The 16243-nt window shown below is 34.3% G+C and overlaps 1 protein-coding gene across 7 annotated transcripts in view; it reads left to right on the top strand.

Annotated features, from left to right (window-relative positions):
- Nucleotides 1-16243, top strand: part of RTKN2 (rhotekin 2) — a 131465-nt gene that overhangs the window by 60339 nt on the left and 54883 nt on the right. For 6 of the 7 annotated variants that reach the window (XM_084997049.1, XM_084997048.1, XM_084997047.1 and 3 more), the window contains 3 exons: nt 680-786; nt 1789-1920; nt 14597-14762. In XM_084997049.1, the coding sequence (XP_084853175.1) occupies nt 680-786; nt 1789-1920; nt 14597-14762 (405 nt within the window). Of the gene's footprint in view, nt 1-679; nt 787-1788; nt 1921-4300; nt 5565-14596; nt 14763-16243 lie in introns of those variants that run through there. The other variant, XM_084997052.1, reaches the window with a different exon arrangement.

The raw sequence follows: 16243 nt of genomic DNA, 5'->3' as shown, positions 1-16243 counted from the left end.
ATCTTTTGGGCTCTAGATTCACCAGGCAATCCATCTTCCTCAGCACAATCCAGACTCTGATACCTCATGCAAGGCAGCTCTCCCACTCACCCTCCTTGTCCTGCTTGGCTCCAGCACCCAGCACTACTCCCCCTCCCCCACACCCTGGCACAGTTGCCCATCTTAGTGGGCTCCACATAATGGCTTACAACTGAATTGTTCAATAAGAGGAGGGAGAAGGGGAAGGGCCAAAAGGTTTATTATTCAATTATTGTCTTAGAGTTGTTCTCTGAAGTGTTTTATTCAGAGAATCACTGCTAATTATTATAATGAAAATCACAGCAAGAAGTACAATTTGACATACAAAATTCATTTTATTAGGATGTTTTTTAAATTACATGAGTTTACTTATATGCCCTATACTACCTCTATTGATTAATTACTTTGAGATCAAACAAAAGATCAAGAGATTAAAAATTCCATGTCATTTCTAGGTGACAGCAGGCTATAAACTATTAGTTTAAAATAATCCTATCCTGACTACTATTTATTTGATTTTATCATTGACTATGGTAATTTGAGTAGGATAAACCTTTACATATGTTCTTATATAAAGCAAAAACAATCATAAAAATCGCAATGTATAATAGCCTTAAATTAACATATATTTGTAACTTGATTTTTTTTCTCATCTAAATAGAAGAGTCTTCATTTTGGCTTCCCTTATATGGTAACATGTGCTGCCGATTAGTCGCCCAACCAGCTTGTATGGCTGAGGATGCATTTGCAGGATTTCTTAATCAGCAGGTTAGAGGACTTTAAATATCCTACAACAGTTAGAGCTTCCTTCTTCCTTCCTTCTTTCTTCTTTTCTTTCTTTTTCTTTCTTTCTGTATTTATTTATTTTAGCTCTAATTTAGATCTTAATATGCTAGCAGTTGTTTGGCCTTCTGATATTGAGAAGTTTTTTTTTAATGAAGTCCTCTTTTAAATGATAGTTTTCTCATTGTTATAGGATGTGGGGGTGGGGGTGGCTGGGGTGAGAAGGTGGAAAGGGGAGGGGTCTAAAGCAGTTTCGATGGCTAAGGAGCTACCTCTCTAGGTTCCTGTTAATAGCAGTAGCAGGATAATCAATAACAGAGGACTCCTGTGGGAGCTGATGAGGACTGCTCCACACCTTTCGCATAAAGGCCTTTCTGGCAACATCTTTTGGCACAGTTTAGGTCTCTGGGTTTCCAAAGCTGCCCCTGTGCCACCTACTCCTGATTTATTTATAACCACAGTTATTTATATTCAGTAAATAATTAATTATGGGCTTCAGTGAATCAATAGCTTTTTAAAAAAGATTCCATTAAGAGGAAAGAAAATTTGCATTCTTACAGGGAAGTCAACATTTTCCAGTGTTCTGAGAATAGTGAAGGAAAGTTATATTTTGAATATTGAGTTTTTTTAAGAATTTTCCTGAGTCATTAGGTGAGTTGCTGTGGAATTCCAAGCACTAATTTTTAATAAAAAACCTTCTCTAAAACTGCATTGACTTATGATTTTATGTGTATAAAAGTTGTGTGATAATCATCACCTCCATTTTATTTAATGCTCTTGAGAATTCCAAACCTTTCTTCTCTGATATTAACTTACTTTTTGATTTGGGGCTATTGACTTATTGTATTGTAAATTTAATGTGTAACTATCACATTAAAACATTTTAAAAAACTAATTTAACTTTGATAATTCAAGTATTTTGTTGAATTTAGAGTTAAGATGATAAATCATGCTTTAAAGTTGAGAGTTTCTTGGGTTTTTTTTCAGCAAATGGTAGAAGGTATGATTACTTGGAGAAGATTATATTGTGTTTTAAGAGGGGGTAAACTCTATTGTTTTTACACTCCAGAAGAAATTGAAGCTAAAGTGGAACCAACTTTGATAGTGTCCATTAACAAGGTAAATAAAATGCTGTTTTGAAAATAAAAGTGTAATATTTTATGACGTTTATTATTTTCTATTATAATTCACACTGTTATTTATGAAAAGGGAAGGACTACTAAAAATAGGTTAGTTCATAAAGATAATCTTATTTTTCTTCTCATTATAGAGCTTACCTAGTGTAGAAAATACTATATATATATATATATATATATATATCCTAAGAAAACATAGTAATTGGAAATCTAAACCAGGAAATCGCTTTTAAAGCAGAGAACGTAACTCTATATTAACTCTATATTAAGAGATTATATAAACATAAATGGTTAGCTTATGTTACAGTGATGCTCTTTCTACTCAGACAAACCCATAAAAAGAAATTCCTGAGTATACTTTCTGATTTCTTACAGGGTTATTGGACAGTTCAACTTTCTGTCAAAACAAGAAAGCCTCACGTTGTGTTTAGATTATCACATATACATAAATATACTGGTGTGATACAAAGGAGATTATAAAATTTTAGTTACAAAGTTTTCACCCAAAAATCTATAGGAAGACTTTTTAATCTAATGCATATATTTTCCTGATCCCACAGTCTTAAATTTGTTTTCATCTGTCATCCAACTCTAGTGTTTATTAGAGGGCTTCCTCCCTCTTTTTATAACGTTCCTACTCTAGAAATAAAAATCACATTACTAGAACAGAATATCATGTTTTTTGCCTATGGACTGCAATTAATTCTTTTACTTTGCTTGCCTTCAGTAGGGTTGAATTGAAGTATATGATAAAATGTGAGCCATCACATGTGTTAACTGTAATATACATGTTCTGCTTGTTTTAAATTATCTTGAGGAAAAAAAAAATTGTATGTCCTAAAACAAACGTGTAGATACTCGTTTGCTAATCTATAAGGATTTAGTATCTGATCTTTCCAATAATAACATTTGATCTGTTTCTATCCTACTTTTAAAAATGACGCTACTGGAGTTCCCGTCGTGGCACAGTGGTTAACGAATCCGATTAGGAACCATGAGGTTGCAGGTTCGGTCCCTGCCCTTGCTCAGTGGGTTAAGGATCTGGCATTGCCATGAGCTGTGGTGTAGGTTGCAGACTCGGCTCGGATCCCGCGTTGCTGTGGCTCTGGCGTAGGCTGGTGGCTACAGCTCCGATTCGACCCCTAACCTGAGAACCTCCATATGCTGCGGAAGCGGCCCAGGAAATAGCAAAAAGACCAAAAAACAAAACAAAACAAAAAAAAACCACTACTTTTTGGGAGTTCCCGTCGTGGCTCAAAGGAAACGAATATGACTAGTATCCATGAGGACCCAGGTTCAATCCCTCACATCACTCAGTGGGTTAAGGATCCATCCTTGCCTGAACTGTGCTGTAGGTCGCAGATGCATCTCAGATCTGGCATGGCTGCGGCTGTGGCATAGACTGGCGGCTACAGCTCCTATTCAACGCCTAGCCTGGGAACCATCATATGCCATGGGTGTGGCTCTAAAAAGACAAAAAAATAAAAATGATGTTACTTTTTACTTAAAGGAAGTCCTTCAGTAAATTTTTTATTATGTAATTAAGTTCACTTAATCATCTATTTTGTGTTAGATTAGTGTTGCTCTTAATATATCTCAAAAGTATAACAATATTTTTGTTTAAAAAGTTAGCTTAATGAAAGTATATATATATATATATATATATATATACTTTTTTTTTTCTTCTTTTTAAGGCTGCATGTGCAGCATGTAGAAGTTCCTAGGCTAGGGGCCAAATTGGAGCTGCAGCTGCTGGTCTATGCCACAGCCACAGCAACATGGGATCTGAGCTTCATCTGTGACCTATACCACCACAGCTCATGGCAGTGCTGGATCCTTAACCCACTGAGCGAGGCCAGGGATAGAACCTACATCCTCATGGATACTACTCAGGTTCATTACCACTGAGCAACAATGGCAACTCCCAGTATAATTTTATTATTGGAAAATTGATATTTTTTTTTACTACTTGTCAACTTTTTGTTTTGTTTTGTTTATGCAGTATTCATTCCTCCCAACCTTTTGAAAATTTCAAATGCAGAGAAAAATTGAAAGAAGAGAATAATAAACACCTGATACCCCTCACCTAGATTCTTCAGCTATTTTTTTTTAACACTTTGCTTTCTCTCTAGATAGTTAAAAAAGTTTTTTCTGAACCATTGAAAATAAGTGGAAAATGGAATGGTATTTCTTCCCTAGATTGTCAGCATGTTTCTCCTGAAAACAAGGACATTTCTTTCATAATCATATTATTAATGTCACACTCAATAAATTTGCTGTTGACAAAATATTATCTAATATACAGAATAAATTGTCCCAGTTGTCCCCAAAATATTCTAATTTTTATTTTTTATTTTATCCAGGACTCTATCAAGGATTACAAACTACATCTGGTTACCATGTCTTTATGTCTTTTGTTTCCTTTTTATCTAAATTGTGTCTTTTTTTTTGGTCTTTCATTACATAGACATTTTTGAAAAGTCCAGGCAAGTACCCAAATCTTTCTTTGACTAATTGTTTCATTAGATTCATGTTAAAGATTTTTTTGACTAGAGTTCTATATAGGTGATTTTGTTTAACCAGTTTTTTACTAAGTAGCTAGGTAGTAAAAATGGAATCCTATCAGTTTTTTTTTCTCGCATATTGTACCATGGAATTTGAATAGTCATAAGCCAAAATGAAATGTAATCTAAACATGATATTTGAAAAGTCATTTGAGTAGAAAACAATCTTCAAGGCATTCACTCATTTTACCTATCTCAGCTCTTTAAGGAAGCCAGAGAAAGTAAGTCTGCCCTGTTTTATAGGTATCTTGTTTCTGTTTTACAAGTAAAGAAACATCTCAGAGATGAGATAGAACTTGTCTAGCAACTGTATGGCTCACTCTTTTCCTAATGGGTAGAAAAAATAGATAAAAATTCATGGGTTATTTTTCCATTTCTTCATTTTCCTATCTCCATATCCACTCAGAATCAGTTTTAAAAATAACCTCAGAAATGAGGTTCTGCGTCCAAAGCCAAGTCTGCCTGTAGACAATGACTTGGACATGTGTTGAACTTTACCATTTAAATGTAAGAGAATAGTTTTAATGGAACTCCTCTGTTATTGTAGCTGGTTCATCTGTATTTTCTTGTCTGATGACAAGAGCCTAATTCCAGAAAAACTGATATTTTTCAGTTGACTCATTTTTCCTCCTGGTAATAAAGGCTGATGGCCTGGTGACTGATGGGATTCTGTAGTCAATCAACTCCATTATTAAGATGACTAAAATCAGCATTCTTAGAAATCCCAGTGGAGGCCCCATAATTAAGCGTTACAAATTCACAGGAAAATGATTTATCTAGTAATTTGTATAGACTTGGCCTTAAGCTTGGCGGCAACGTGGACTGTACTTGACCTGGAGGACTGATAACATAAATATCTCTTCCACTGAATATGACTTTTGTCTAAAGTATAAAAAGAATTTTAAAATTAAACCATGAGGTAAGAATTAAGATTGGAGAGTTCTCTTGTGACACAGCAGGTTAAGGATCGTTGCTACTGTGGTATGGGTTCCACTCCTGGCCTGGGAACTTCCACATGCCATCAGTGTGACCCCCCCCCCAAAAAAAGAAAAGAAAAAACAAAGACTTCTCTGGGAAGAAAAAAGAATTTACAGAATGCTACTGAAGCACATAAAAGAAGACTCAAATAAATACTATCATATTTTTTTAAAAAGTTAAGGTTGCTAAGATTAATATAATTTGATTGCTTATCTCAAAAATCAAAGTGATGACAAAGTGTTACATTCTCTAGCTTTGCCGTATTGCCATCTTAATTCCAGCACTGATTCCTGCCCTTTCTGTGTAGAAACTTTGGCCTTTGCACTTCCTACTTCTTTTTTTTTTTTTAAGTTTTATTGAGGTGTAGTTAATTTACAAGGCTATGATCATTTCTGTTGTACAGCAAAGTGACCTAGTCATACATATACCCATACCATTCTCTCTCAGGTTCTTTTCCCACATAGATTATCTCAGAATACTGAGTAGAGTTTTCTGTGCTACACAGGAGATCTACCTTAGGTTTCCTTTGAGCCCTTCCATTCACCTGAAAATTTCACTCTTAATAGTTAAATGCCACTGGTCACATTATTTAAATATGTCAGATACCATCTTGGTCAAGAAAACTATTTGTTACTTCTGAAAACGACTTTTTTTAAATCATATCCTCTGTTAATTTTAATTTATTTTTCTCAGCTTATAAGATTATTCAAATTTATAGAAAAGTTAAAAAAACACTGCAGTGAACACTTGCAAACCACCTCGGTTTAACTGGTAACGTGTTGTCGTATTGGCTTTATCTTTCCATTTTTGTTTTTTAGGAGAGAGTTAAACACTATGTTTTATTTAATTTTTTAATGTTAATTTTTATTTTTAAAAATTTATTCTTAATTTTTTTTTCTCTTTTTGGCCACACCCACAGCATGCAGAAGTTCCTGGGCCAGAGATTGAAGCCACGCCACAGCAGTAACCAGAGCCACTGCAGTGACAATGCTAGATCTAATCTACTAAGCCACAAGAGAACTCCAGTATTTTATTTAATTTTTAATTGGCTTTATGGTGGCATAGTTTACATAAAATAAAATTAAGAGTACAGTTTGATAATTTTGATAAATAATATGCAATTGTGTAATCATTACTACAATCATTATTGATTTTTTTGTTGTTTAAAATCTTTTATGAGAACATTTAAGTTCTACTCTCATTAAATTTCAGTGTACAATAATGTTATCAACTGTAGTCACCATGTTTTACATTAGAGCTTTTTATTTTATAGCTAAAAGTTTTAAAGTTTCTTATCTATATTTTTTGCTGATCCATTTGAACATGTCTCCGACATTGATAATTCACCCTGAATACTTCAACATGCACATTTCAAAAGTGGGAGGCTCTGAAATTATAAAAACTTTATATAATATTATAATACCATTATTACAGCTAAGCAGATTAACAGTAATTCTCATATAATCTAATGTCCAGTCCATAGTCATATTTCCCCAATGTCCCCACAATGTCCTTTTAGCTTTTGCTTTCCATCTAAGAATATTCAAAGATTGTGCATCCTTTGTACTTCTAAACTGTAAATTAGGTCTAGAGTTTTGATTAAATTCATTTTAAACATTTTTGTGAGAATATTTCATGAGTAATAACTTTATAGGGCATTCTGTTTCGAGGTGTCTAATATCAATTTATCTCACTGTTGGCAATTCCAAGTGTAATGACTTGGTTAAGATGGTGACCACTAGTTCTTTCCAGTATAAAGGTAGGCTTTTCTCTTTACAATTAGCAAGTAGTCAGCAAGGTAATACTTAGACACAGTATGAGTATCTTTCTTGTCCAAAAATCTTTCCATAATGGTTTTAGTGAACTGATTGTCTTTACCTGAATCGATTGTTACATTGAAGATTGCCTGTTTTTCTCATCCTGTCCTTCCTTCTGTTTGTGTTAGCTGCTATTCTTTTCTGCTTTTTAGGGCCACACCCACAGCATATGGAGGTTCCTAGGCTAGGGGTCGAATCGGGGGCTACAACTGCCAGCGTATACCTCAGCTCACGGCAACGCCAGATCCTTAACCCACTGAGCAAGGCCAGGGATCAAACCCGCAACCTCATGGTTCCTAGTCGGGTTCATTTCCACTGCACCTCAATGGGAACTCCTTAGCTGCTGTTCTTTTTGTAAAGATGGACTTTTTCTAATCACCCAAGAATGACTATTAGTCTCTCTTGAAAAGGCCAGATAAATATTTAATGTTTTAATGACCAGTTTTTAGAGTAAGGAGTTGAAATTACATATTGGCATTGTATTGATGTTGGAAATATGTACTGGAGTGGAGTTAGCTCCTCCAGAAGTAGCACATGAGTATTGAGTCTGTTGTCTCACCTACTTCCAATGTTATGATAAACTCAAAGATTTTAATTATTTAATCTATTCAGTGTTTTAAATTACTTGGTTTTTAAATAGAAAATAGATGTTTTAATTGTTTTCCTTACTTTGTAAATTTCTAAGGGACATATTCTTAAAGAGGATCTTTGATTAAATGCTAACTTGGTATTTTCTCATATGTAGAGCAGGTGAGCAGCAAATAAAACTTTTAAGAACTGTATTTCTGTTTCAGTTTTAGTATATTTCCATTGCTGGGTTTCTAAGATCTTTTTATGCTTAATAATGTTAAATATTAAATACAAAGCAGAGTTTCTTTCTTTTGGTTGTCTTCTCTCATGATTTAGAAAATAATAATTTTACTTAATACTACTTTAAAAATTATGTGAAAACATAAATTTTACAGTTGCTAAGGTTATATAAATAATAGTTCTGTTATTTTGATCAAGGTTATATAAATAATAGTTCTGTTATTTTGATCTGTTCTCTAACTATAATTCTCGTCCTTCTAAATGGCATTTCCTGTAAGGCTAAGTCAGTTCATTAATTTTCAGAGGGAGCCATCTGTGGAAATAGTCACATTAAGGAAAGAAAAGCCTAAAAGCTATTCCCCTCCCCTTTTCAATCCAAATTTGAAAGGATGATTTACTTCAAAGTGATTGCTTCAACTTCAAAAAACTTCCCTATGAATGTTGTTGAGCTAGACATTCTCAATAAGGGGTACTTAACTGGAGCCAATGAATCTCCTATACATTGAAGAAAGCATTTTATTAGCCAAAGTTTTATCCATTGCCAGAGGGGTGGGTAGTGGAATGGAAAAGAAGTGTAGGTCTTTGAGATCAATAGTCTTTTCTTGATTTAAATACTATGCATCACTTCATTTTAATGAATAATAGAATCTGTACCAAACAAGTCAATAACACTAGTTGGTGTGATAGTCCTTTGTTAAATTGTCTTGAAATTGCTTTTAACCATTATGTTTATGATGGACCCTAGCAAGTAAATTTTTAGGAAGCACATGGGATTTTCTTCTGATTATGTTCATCCTCCTAATGTATGAATGCTATATCTATAAACTATTCAGATATTTTTTATTAAATATTTTAAACAGCCTTTTCCTTTAGGAGTTTACATCTGATTTCACTGACATAAATGGAAAATAATTGTATCACACTAATACTAATCAGACTTAATGCTTAAGTCTAATTTATGGTTATGCTTTACATATTTCAAGCATTGTTTGCCGTATATTATATTATCAGAGTACATATAAGGTCTAAAGCTTGTTTTTAGCCATCAACAATTTTGTCTTCATCTCTGATTAGCAAGACTTAGACCAAACACCTTTCAAAGAACTCATTTATCTTTACAACATGTTTGTGAGGCAAATATGAGTGAAATATAATCTCTGCATTATAGATAAGAAAGAAGGCTTTTGGGTTTTTGTACTTGTATTAAGGTTTTTTTTGAAAAATTTCAAGATCATCTGTAGAAAATATAGTATAAATGAACCCATCTGTACCCACACACATTATCTCCACCATAGGATTATTTTATGCCAGATCTTAGAGATGTATCATTTTACTTGTAAATATTACAATTACCATACTTAAGAAAATTTATAGGAGTTCCTGTCATGGCACAGTGAAAACAAATCTGACTAGGAACCATGAGGTTGTGGGTTCGATCCCTGGCCTTGCTCAGTGGGTTAAGGATCCAGCATTGCCGTGAGCTGTGGTGTAGGTCGCAGATGTGGCTCAGATCTTCTGTTGCGGTGGCTGTGGCGTAGGCTGGCAGCTGTAGCTCTGATTAGACCTGTAGCTTGGGAACCTCCATATGCTGCGGGTTCAGCCCTAAAAAGCGAATAAAGAAAGAAAATTTATAGCCAAAATAAGACCAAATATCAAAAATCCAGACAGTGTTCAAATTTCCCAGTCTTGTACTTTTTTAAACAACTTGAATCAGGATCCAAATAAGAGCAGTTGCAGTTGATTGTTTAGGTCTCTTAAATCTCTTATTTAAATCTGTTGGCTTTTATTCCACCCATCCTTTTTCTGCACTACACATAACATACACACAATTTATTTGTTGAAGAAATTTTGGTCATTTATCCTGCAGAGCTTTTCATAATCTGGAGTTTGCTGATTGCGTCTTCAAGTTGTCTTCTATTTTTGAGTCAGATATGTTGGTTAGTAAGAATATGTCTTAGAACTTTTTTTTTTTAGTGACCACACCCATGACATAGGGATTGAACCCCCAGGCAAGGGATGGAATCCCAATGCAGCTAAGGCAACCCCACATCCTTTAACCCACTGTCTTGGGCCAGGGTCAAACCTATGCCTTCACAGACCAAGCCACTGCAGGTCAGATTCTTTTTTTTTTTTTTTTTTTGTCTTTTTGCCTTTTCTAGAGCAGCTCCCATGGCATATGGAGGTTCCCAGGCTAGGGGTCTAATCAGAGCTGTAGCTGCCGGCCTACACCACAGCCACAGCAACGCCAGATACGAGCCGAGTCTGCAACCTACACCACAGCTCACGGCAACGCCAGATCCTTAACCCACTGAACAAGTCCAGGGATTGAACCCGCAACCTCATGGTTCCTAGTTGGATTTGTTAACCACTGAGCCACGACCGGACCTCCCAGATCAGATTCTTAAACTCACTGTGCCACACGAGAAGTCCTGTCTTGGTAATTTCATCAGGAGGCATGTAATAATGTCTGGGTCTTCCATTCATGTTAATATCCACTAATGAACATTGCTTAGATCCTTTGTTTCTTTGAGAATTGCAAACTGGTGCTATTTTAAGGTTATTTCTGTATTACCTGGGATACCTCTACTTCATCCACTATTAGGTTGAAGAACAATTCTTACAGGAAAGGCAAGATAAAGGCTTGATTTTCTTGCATTTATATACAACTTACTAAAACTAAGAGCTTCATTTCCTAGGCCATCCTTGAAAGGTGACCAATGAGTTCTTAAATATTATGAATTTGTGGATTTAAAGATGTTTCATACATCAATCCATTACCATTCTAATTCTCAGTGATGTTCACATTGTCCCAGCTTTGGTTCCAAGAAGCCTCTTTAAGTTTACTCTTGACTGCTTTTGATACAGTCCTAGTATTCTTTGACTTCTAGTAGGACAAGATGTTCCAGGCTCATGCTGTATATTTCCTGACGTAGGCTGGGAACAAACCATTTCTCTAAAGAGCTCTGGTTCCTTCTGGTAGGAAAGAGTATTATTTAGAAACCATAATCTGGATACACAGGAGACATTTTTAAGGTCATGTAGTCAAAAGTAAGGTAGTGATTTATAAATCTAGATGTAGTAATTTTCCAATACCACAGAAGTGGAGAGATTGAAATTCAGTTTTAATTCAAAATAATGAAAAACCTTAAATTTTGCTTTGGGTTCAGAGTTCATTCTATTTTCTTTACAAAACTGACTTCTCAAACTATATTTTTATTGACTTCATTTGGCCTTCTCTGGGTACCCACCATCTCATGCCGTGGAAGATTGAAGTTCAGTATGTGCTGATAGACAAAAGTAGAGCCAACCAAGGATGAAAATCTCACAGTGAATAATCTCAAATCTATCTACAAATCAATAAAAGCTGACTATACATCTTCCCAAATAAACTAAAAAGGTTTGGGATTAGCAAAAGTAAAGCAGGAAACTGACTTTGGAGATAATGCTTATCTCAGAACTTGTTTCCTTATCAATAGTATAAATTAAGAAGTGAATCAGAGATTACCTCTAGGATCTGAGTATCAATGTAAAACTTTTTATCATTATTTGAGTTGTTCTTTTGTTATCTCATTCATTTACTCATCAAATATTTTTCAGGTAGTGGGTACCAGGGTATATTCTAGGTGTGTAAATAATAGGAGAAAAAATACCCCAATTCTTTGCTTTCACCCTAAGAAGAGATGCGTAACCTCTGTCTCTACATTATGTGAGCCCTTAATGATAACAATCCTAAATTTCACCTTTTATTTTCTAATCTGGGAAATGAAGTCCTCAGCACTGTTATTGAGACTCTGCCCACAGTGAGATTATGAGAAACTTTGTTTAATCCATTTTCCTTTGACATGCAGTTTTTTGGTTGAAAAAATTTCCCATTGGTTAAATTACTTAGGAAGATAAAACACAGTAGTTAACTGACATGATCTATTCTGTGTGTTTCATTTGCACCTTTAAAAAATCTCTCATGTTGTAAAAATTTAGCAGTATTTATGTCTTCCATAGTTAATGGAGTGTACAGTATATATTATTGTATTATATTCTCTTAGAAGTATATAAATGATCCAGTTTGTCACATTTTCTACATAGCTATTTTTGTTTGAAATGATAGCATGGAATTATTAAAAATTGAACCTACTCATCTATTAAAAAACTCAACTTATTTTTAAATAACTTTTAAGTTGAATCTTTTTAAACCTATATACGAAAGGTAGTCAGGTATTTGTATTAAAGTAAATTTGTGTGAAAAGAAATCACAATTCCAGCCATAAGAATACTTCATATTTTATTGTTTAGTTGTTTAGGTGTTTTTTGTTTGTTTGTTTTTTAATGCTAACAGCAATAGAGGGTTGTTCCTCCAGTCTTCAGCCACAAAGTGAGCCTTCATTTAGTGTGAAAGAAGCATCTCAAAGATTCTTCTGAGTGCTTGCATCATTCTCTGCTAGTGTTAATAATAAGCTTTATATTTAAAGAGGTCAATGACATATGTTATCAGGTACCAAAGATGCCATTTAGGGCAGCATCTCTTTATACTGAACAAATAATTACTTTAAAAAGTTAGGAGTTCCTGCTGTGGCACAGTGGATTAAGAATCTGACTGCAGAGGTTCAGATCAGAGACACAGGTTTGATCCCTGGCCTGGTGCAGTGGGTTAAGGGTCCGTCATTGCTGCCACTGCCTCATAGATCACACTGCAGCTCAGATTCAATCCCTGGCCTGTGAACTTCCATATGCCACAGGTGTGGCCATAAAAAAAAAAAGTTAATTCATGGAGTTTATTACCAAGGCAGAAGAATGTAAAAAGATCCTATTATAATAAAATTACAGTGTTGGCCGTAAGTGTTAACAATCCTCTGAAGACAGTCACATTCCTACTTTTTAAACAAATGGATAGACTGTCTTTATCAATCTGTGTTTTTTGAGATTCTCAAACATTTCAAAATTAAGTAGCTGTCTTATACAGCATATATTTTTTTCTCATGTGATATTTGAATAAAAGTGCCTTCCTTCAGAAAAGACCTTCTTATGTGGACTATATGATGTTCACCTGCCCATATTTACCTGTTTTTCAGGGAATGGGTAGCTCTTCTTCCAAATTCTTTGCTACGTCTGTAATGTCCACATAGACATCATTAAATGCCTACATTGCTTTTGGTGTGTGAATACACACACCCTCTCTTCACCCTGTACTCAGTGAAATAAATTTATTCCCAGCTTTTGTAACTGCCAACCCACTATTCTTCTGCATACATTGCAGTGGGCTTAACCAAATTCTTCTAGAACTGCCCTATCCAATACAGTATCCACTAGCTACTAGTGGCTATTACGCCTTTAAAATATGGTTGGTCCAGGTTGAGAAAAAATGCAGACTGAATTTTAGAGGCTTAGTGTGAAGAAAGAATGTAAAATATCTCAAGTTATTCTATCAATTACCTGTTAAAATAGTATTTTGAATATATTGGGTTATAAAAATGCATTATTTTAAAATAATGTATTAATTATTACTTAATTATTTTCACCAGTTTCATTTTACCTTTTTTTAATGTGGTTACTAGAAAAGCTTTAATTACTTGCATAGCTCACATTATATTTCTCATGAACAGTATTGCTCCAGAAAAATGTAAAATTAGCTTTTGCAGCCAAGTCCCTATCTTTGCTTAATAGATAGGTCTGTTCCAGACTTTTATCCTCATGATTCCTTGGAAACTACATGTAATTGCTAGCTTATCACATGACATGACAGTGCCTGTGTGTGACTTGGAGAGAGTGTCTTCTATACATAGGTGCAAAATGATCACAGCTATGTCCTACCTAATACCACTCAGAAGAAAGGTTTGGACTGTCAACATGTGTGAAACTATTGCTTTTGTTGTAAAGTGTTACATTCATCATTTTAAAAAAAATTACCATATAAATGTTATATTACTTTATGGATCTTTAGCTATGAGTTTTGTAAATGAGTGTTACATATGAAGTAAATGTTAATGAGGAAAGCCTGTTTGCTGCAGTAAACACTAAGTTATGGTTTTACAGCTTTAACTGATAACACTGTGTACTATGCATAAATATTAGAATAAGAAACATACTTTACTGATTATCTTATTACTGTAGGAAGTATAGTTAATGTAACTCATTACAGTTATAACACACTGTAGTTGTTTCATTGCAGATTTTAAGATGTATATAAAAGAAAAGCTCCTACTTAAACTGAGAGATCAAAACAGGTTATGTTTTAATCTTATGCAATTTAACATAAGTGCTCTATGTAGCATACTTTGGAACATTACTCAGCATTTTTAATGTAAAGCATTTTTTTAAAAAAAAAACCTAGATTTGAGTTTGAATATTGAAAATTCTCAAAATTACATATAATACATTTAAAATTATCAGTAATAAGATTATAATTGTATCTAGTATAAATATGGTCACTGAGCAATAAAACATTTGATTATTACAGAAATATTCTCTTGTAAAACACCAATGTCTTAATTTTCAGGAAACCAGAATTCGAGCAATGGATAAGGAGAAAAAGAAAAGAATCCATATTTTCTCTGTCATCAACCCTGTTGCTGGACAGGCTATAACTCATATATTTGCAGCTGACAATAGAGAAGATCTAAATAAGTGGTTGGAAGCCTTCTGGCAGCATTTCTTTGATCTTAGTAAGTTGATTTTTGGATTTTTCCAATAGCATATTCATGTAGCATGAAAGGATGCACATAGCAATATAAGTATTAAAATTATATTACAGTTGTATAGTTTGTATCAAGAATTTTTTTTTTTTTTTTTTTTTGGCCACACCTGTGGCATGCAGAAATTCCTAGACCAGGGACCTAAGCCATTACAGTGACAATGCTGATCCTTAGAAATGAGGGCACCGTGGAACTACTGTATGAAAAAATTTTTTATACCTTTCTTTTTTTTTTTTTTTTTTGCTTTTTTTATAGAGCTGCACTCGAGGCACGTGGAAGTTCCCAGGCTAGGGGTCTAACTGGAGCTACAGCTGCTGGTCTGCACCACAGCCACAGCAACGCCAGATCTGAGCCATGTCTGCAACCTACACCACAGCTCACGGCAGCTCTGGATCCTTGACCCACTGAGCTAGGCCAGGGATCAAACCCGCAACCTCATGGTTTCTAATCGGATTTGTTTCTGCCTGCGCCATGACGGGAACTCCAAAATTTTTTATGCTTTTGAATAAAATGGTAGTATATCATCAATGCATTGATACTTTTTTCTCTCAACCTTTCCTCAGTGTCTGATGGACTATAATAAAGTATACCTTTGAATTCCTAGTATTCTTACCTTTAAGTTTTTCTGGTCCCTAAAACAGCTAGACCACATTTTCTCAAAACATTAGGTTGAACTGCTTAAGGCAGTGTGTTTGATCAAAGGGATAATTAACCATATGAGGAGTAAAAAAACTTCTCTGGAGTAGTGATGATCATAAAATATTAAAACGTTTGGAAGAAACTTCATTTTTATGTAACCTGTTAACCCTAGATTCATTATTGTATCATTTTGGACATCATCCAAAAAGATTTTTTTTTTAACCAGATGGTTTTTTAGTTTCAATAATACATGGATTATAAAAACAATGTGGTGGTAATATAATAGAACTCTAGTATGTAAAATATGTGAGGTTCTAATATTCTCAATTTAAGGAGGAATCTTATCAACTGGAAAATATCAAAAATGTAGACTATGGTTAATATCTGTTTCCAAGCAAACTAAGCCTACTGTTAGATTCTGCAAGTTTCAACCAACATTTTATGTCTTTCTATAGAATTGTTTTAGAATTTTATGCCTTTCTATAGAATTATAAAGTAGAGCCATTTCCAAATTATAGAAGGTTATTTCTGTAATTCCTAGAAATAATCCTACAGATATTTTAGGACATTTTGCAGGCTGTTTTCAAGAACTCTATAAAATAGTATCTGCAGTCCTCAGACTAATTTTTATTAGCCTGCTCTGATGCATGGCCTGGTCAGTTATTACAGTGATGGTTGGGAAGGGGGCAGAAAAGGGAACTAAATTTATTGATTACCTTCCACATATCATATGGCTTCATTTATTTTTCATAACAACCCAGTGAGTTAGAAATTATTTCCTTCTGGAGTTCCTGTCGTGGCGCAGTGGAAAC

The sequence above is a fragment of the Sus scrofa genome, chromosome 14, assembly GCF_054392235.1.
Source record: "Sus scrofa isolate SSC_HxYL_T2T_F1_AM1 chromosome 14, Sscrofa_HxYL_maternal_Yorkshire_Landrace_v2.0, whole genome shotgun sequence".
In the NCBI taxonomy this organism is placed as follows: domain Eukaryota; kingdom Metazoa; phylum Chordata; class Mammalia; order Artiodactyla; family Suidae; genus Sus; species Sus scrofa.
The sequence above is the reverse complement of the archived record's forward strand: the minus strand, read 5'-3'. Positions and strand labels throughout refer to the sequence as shown.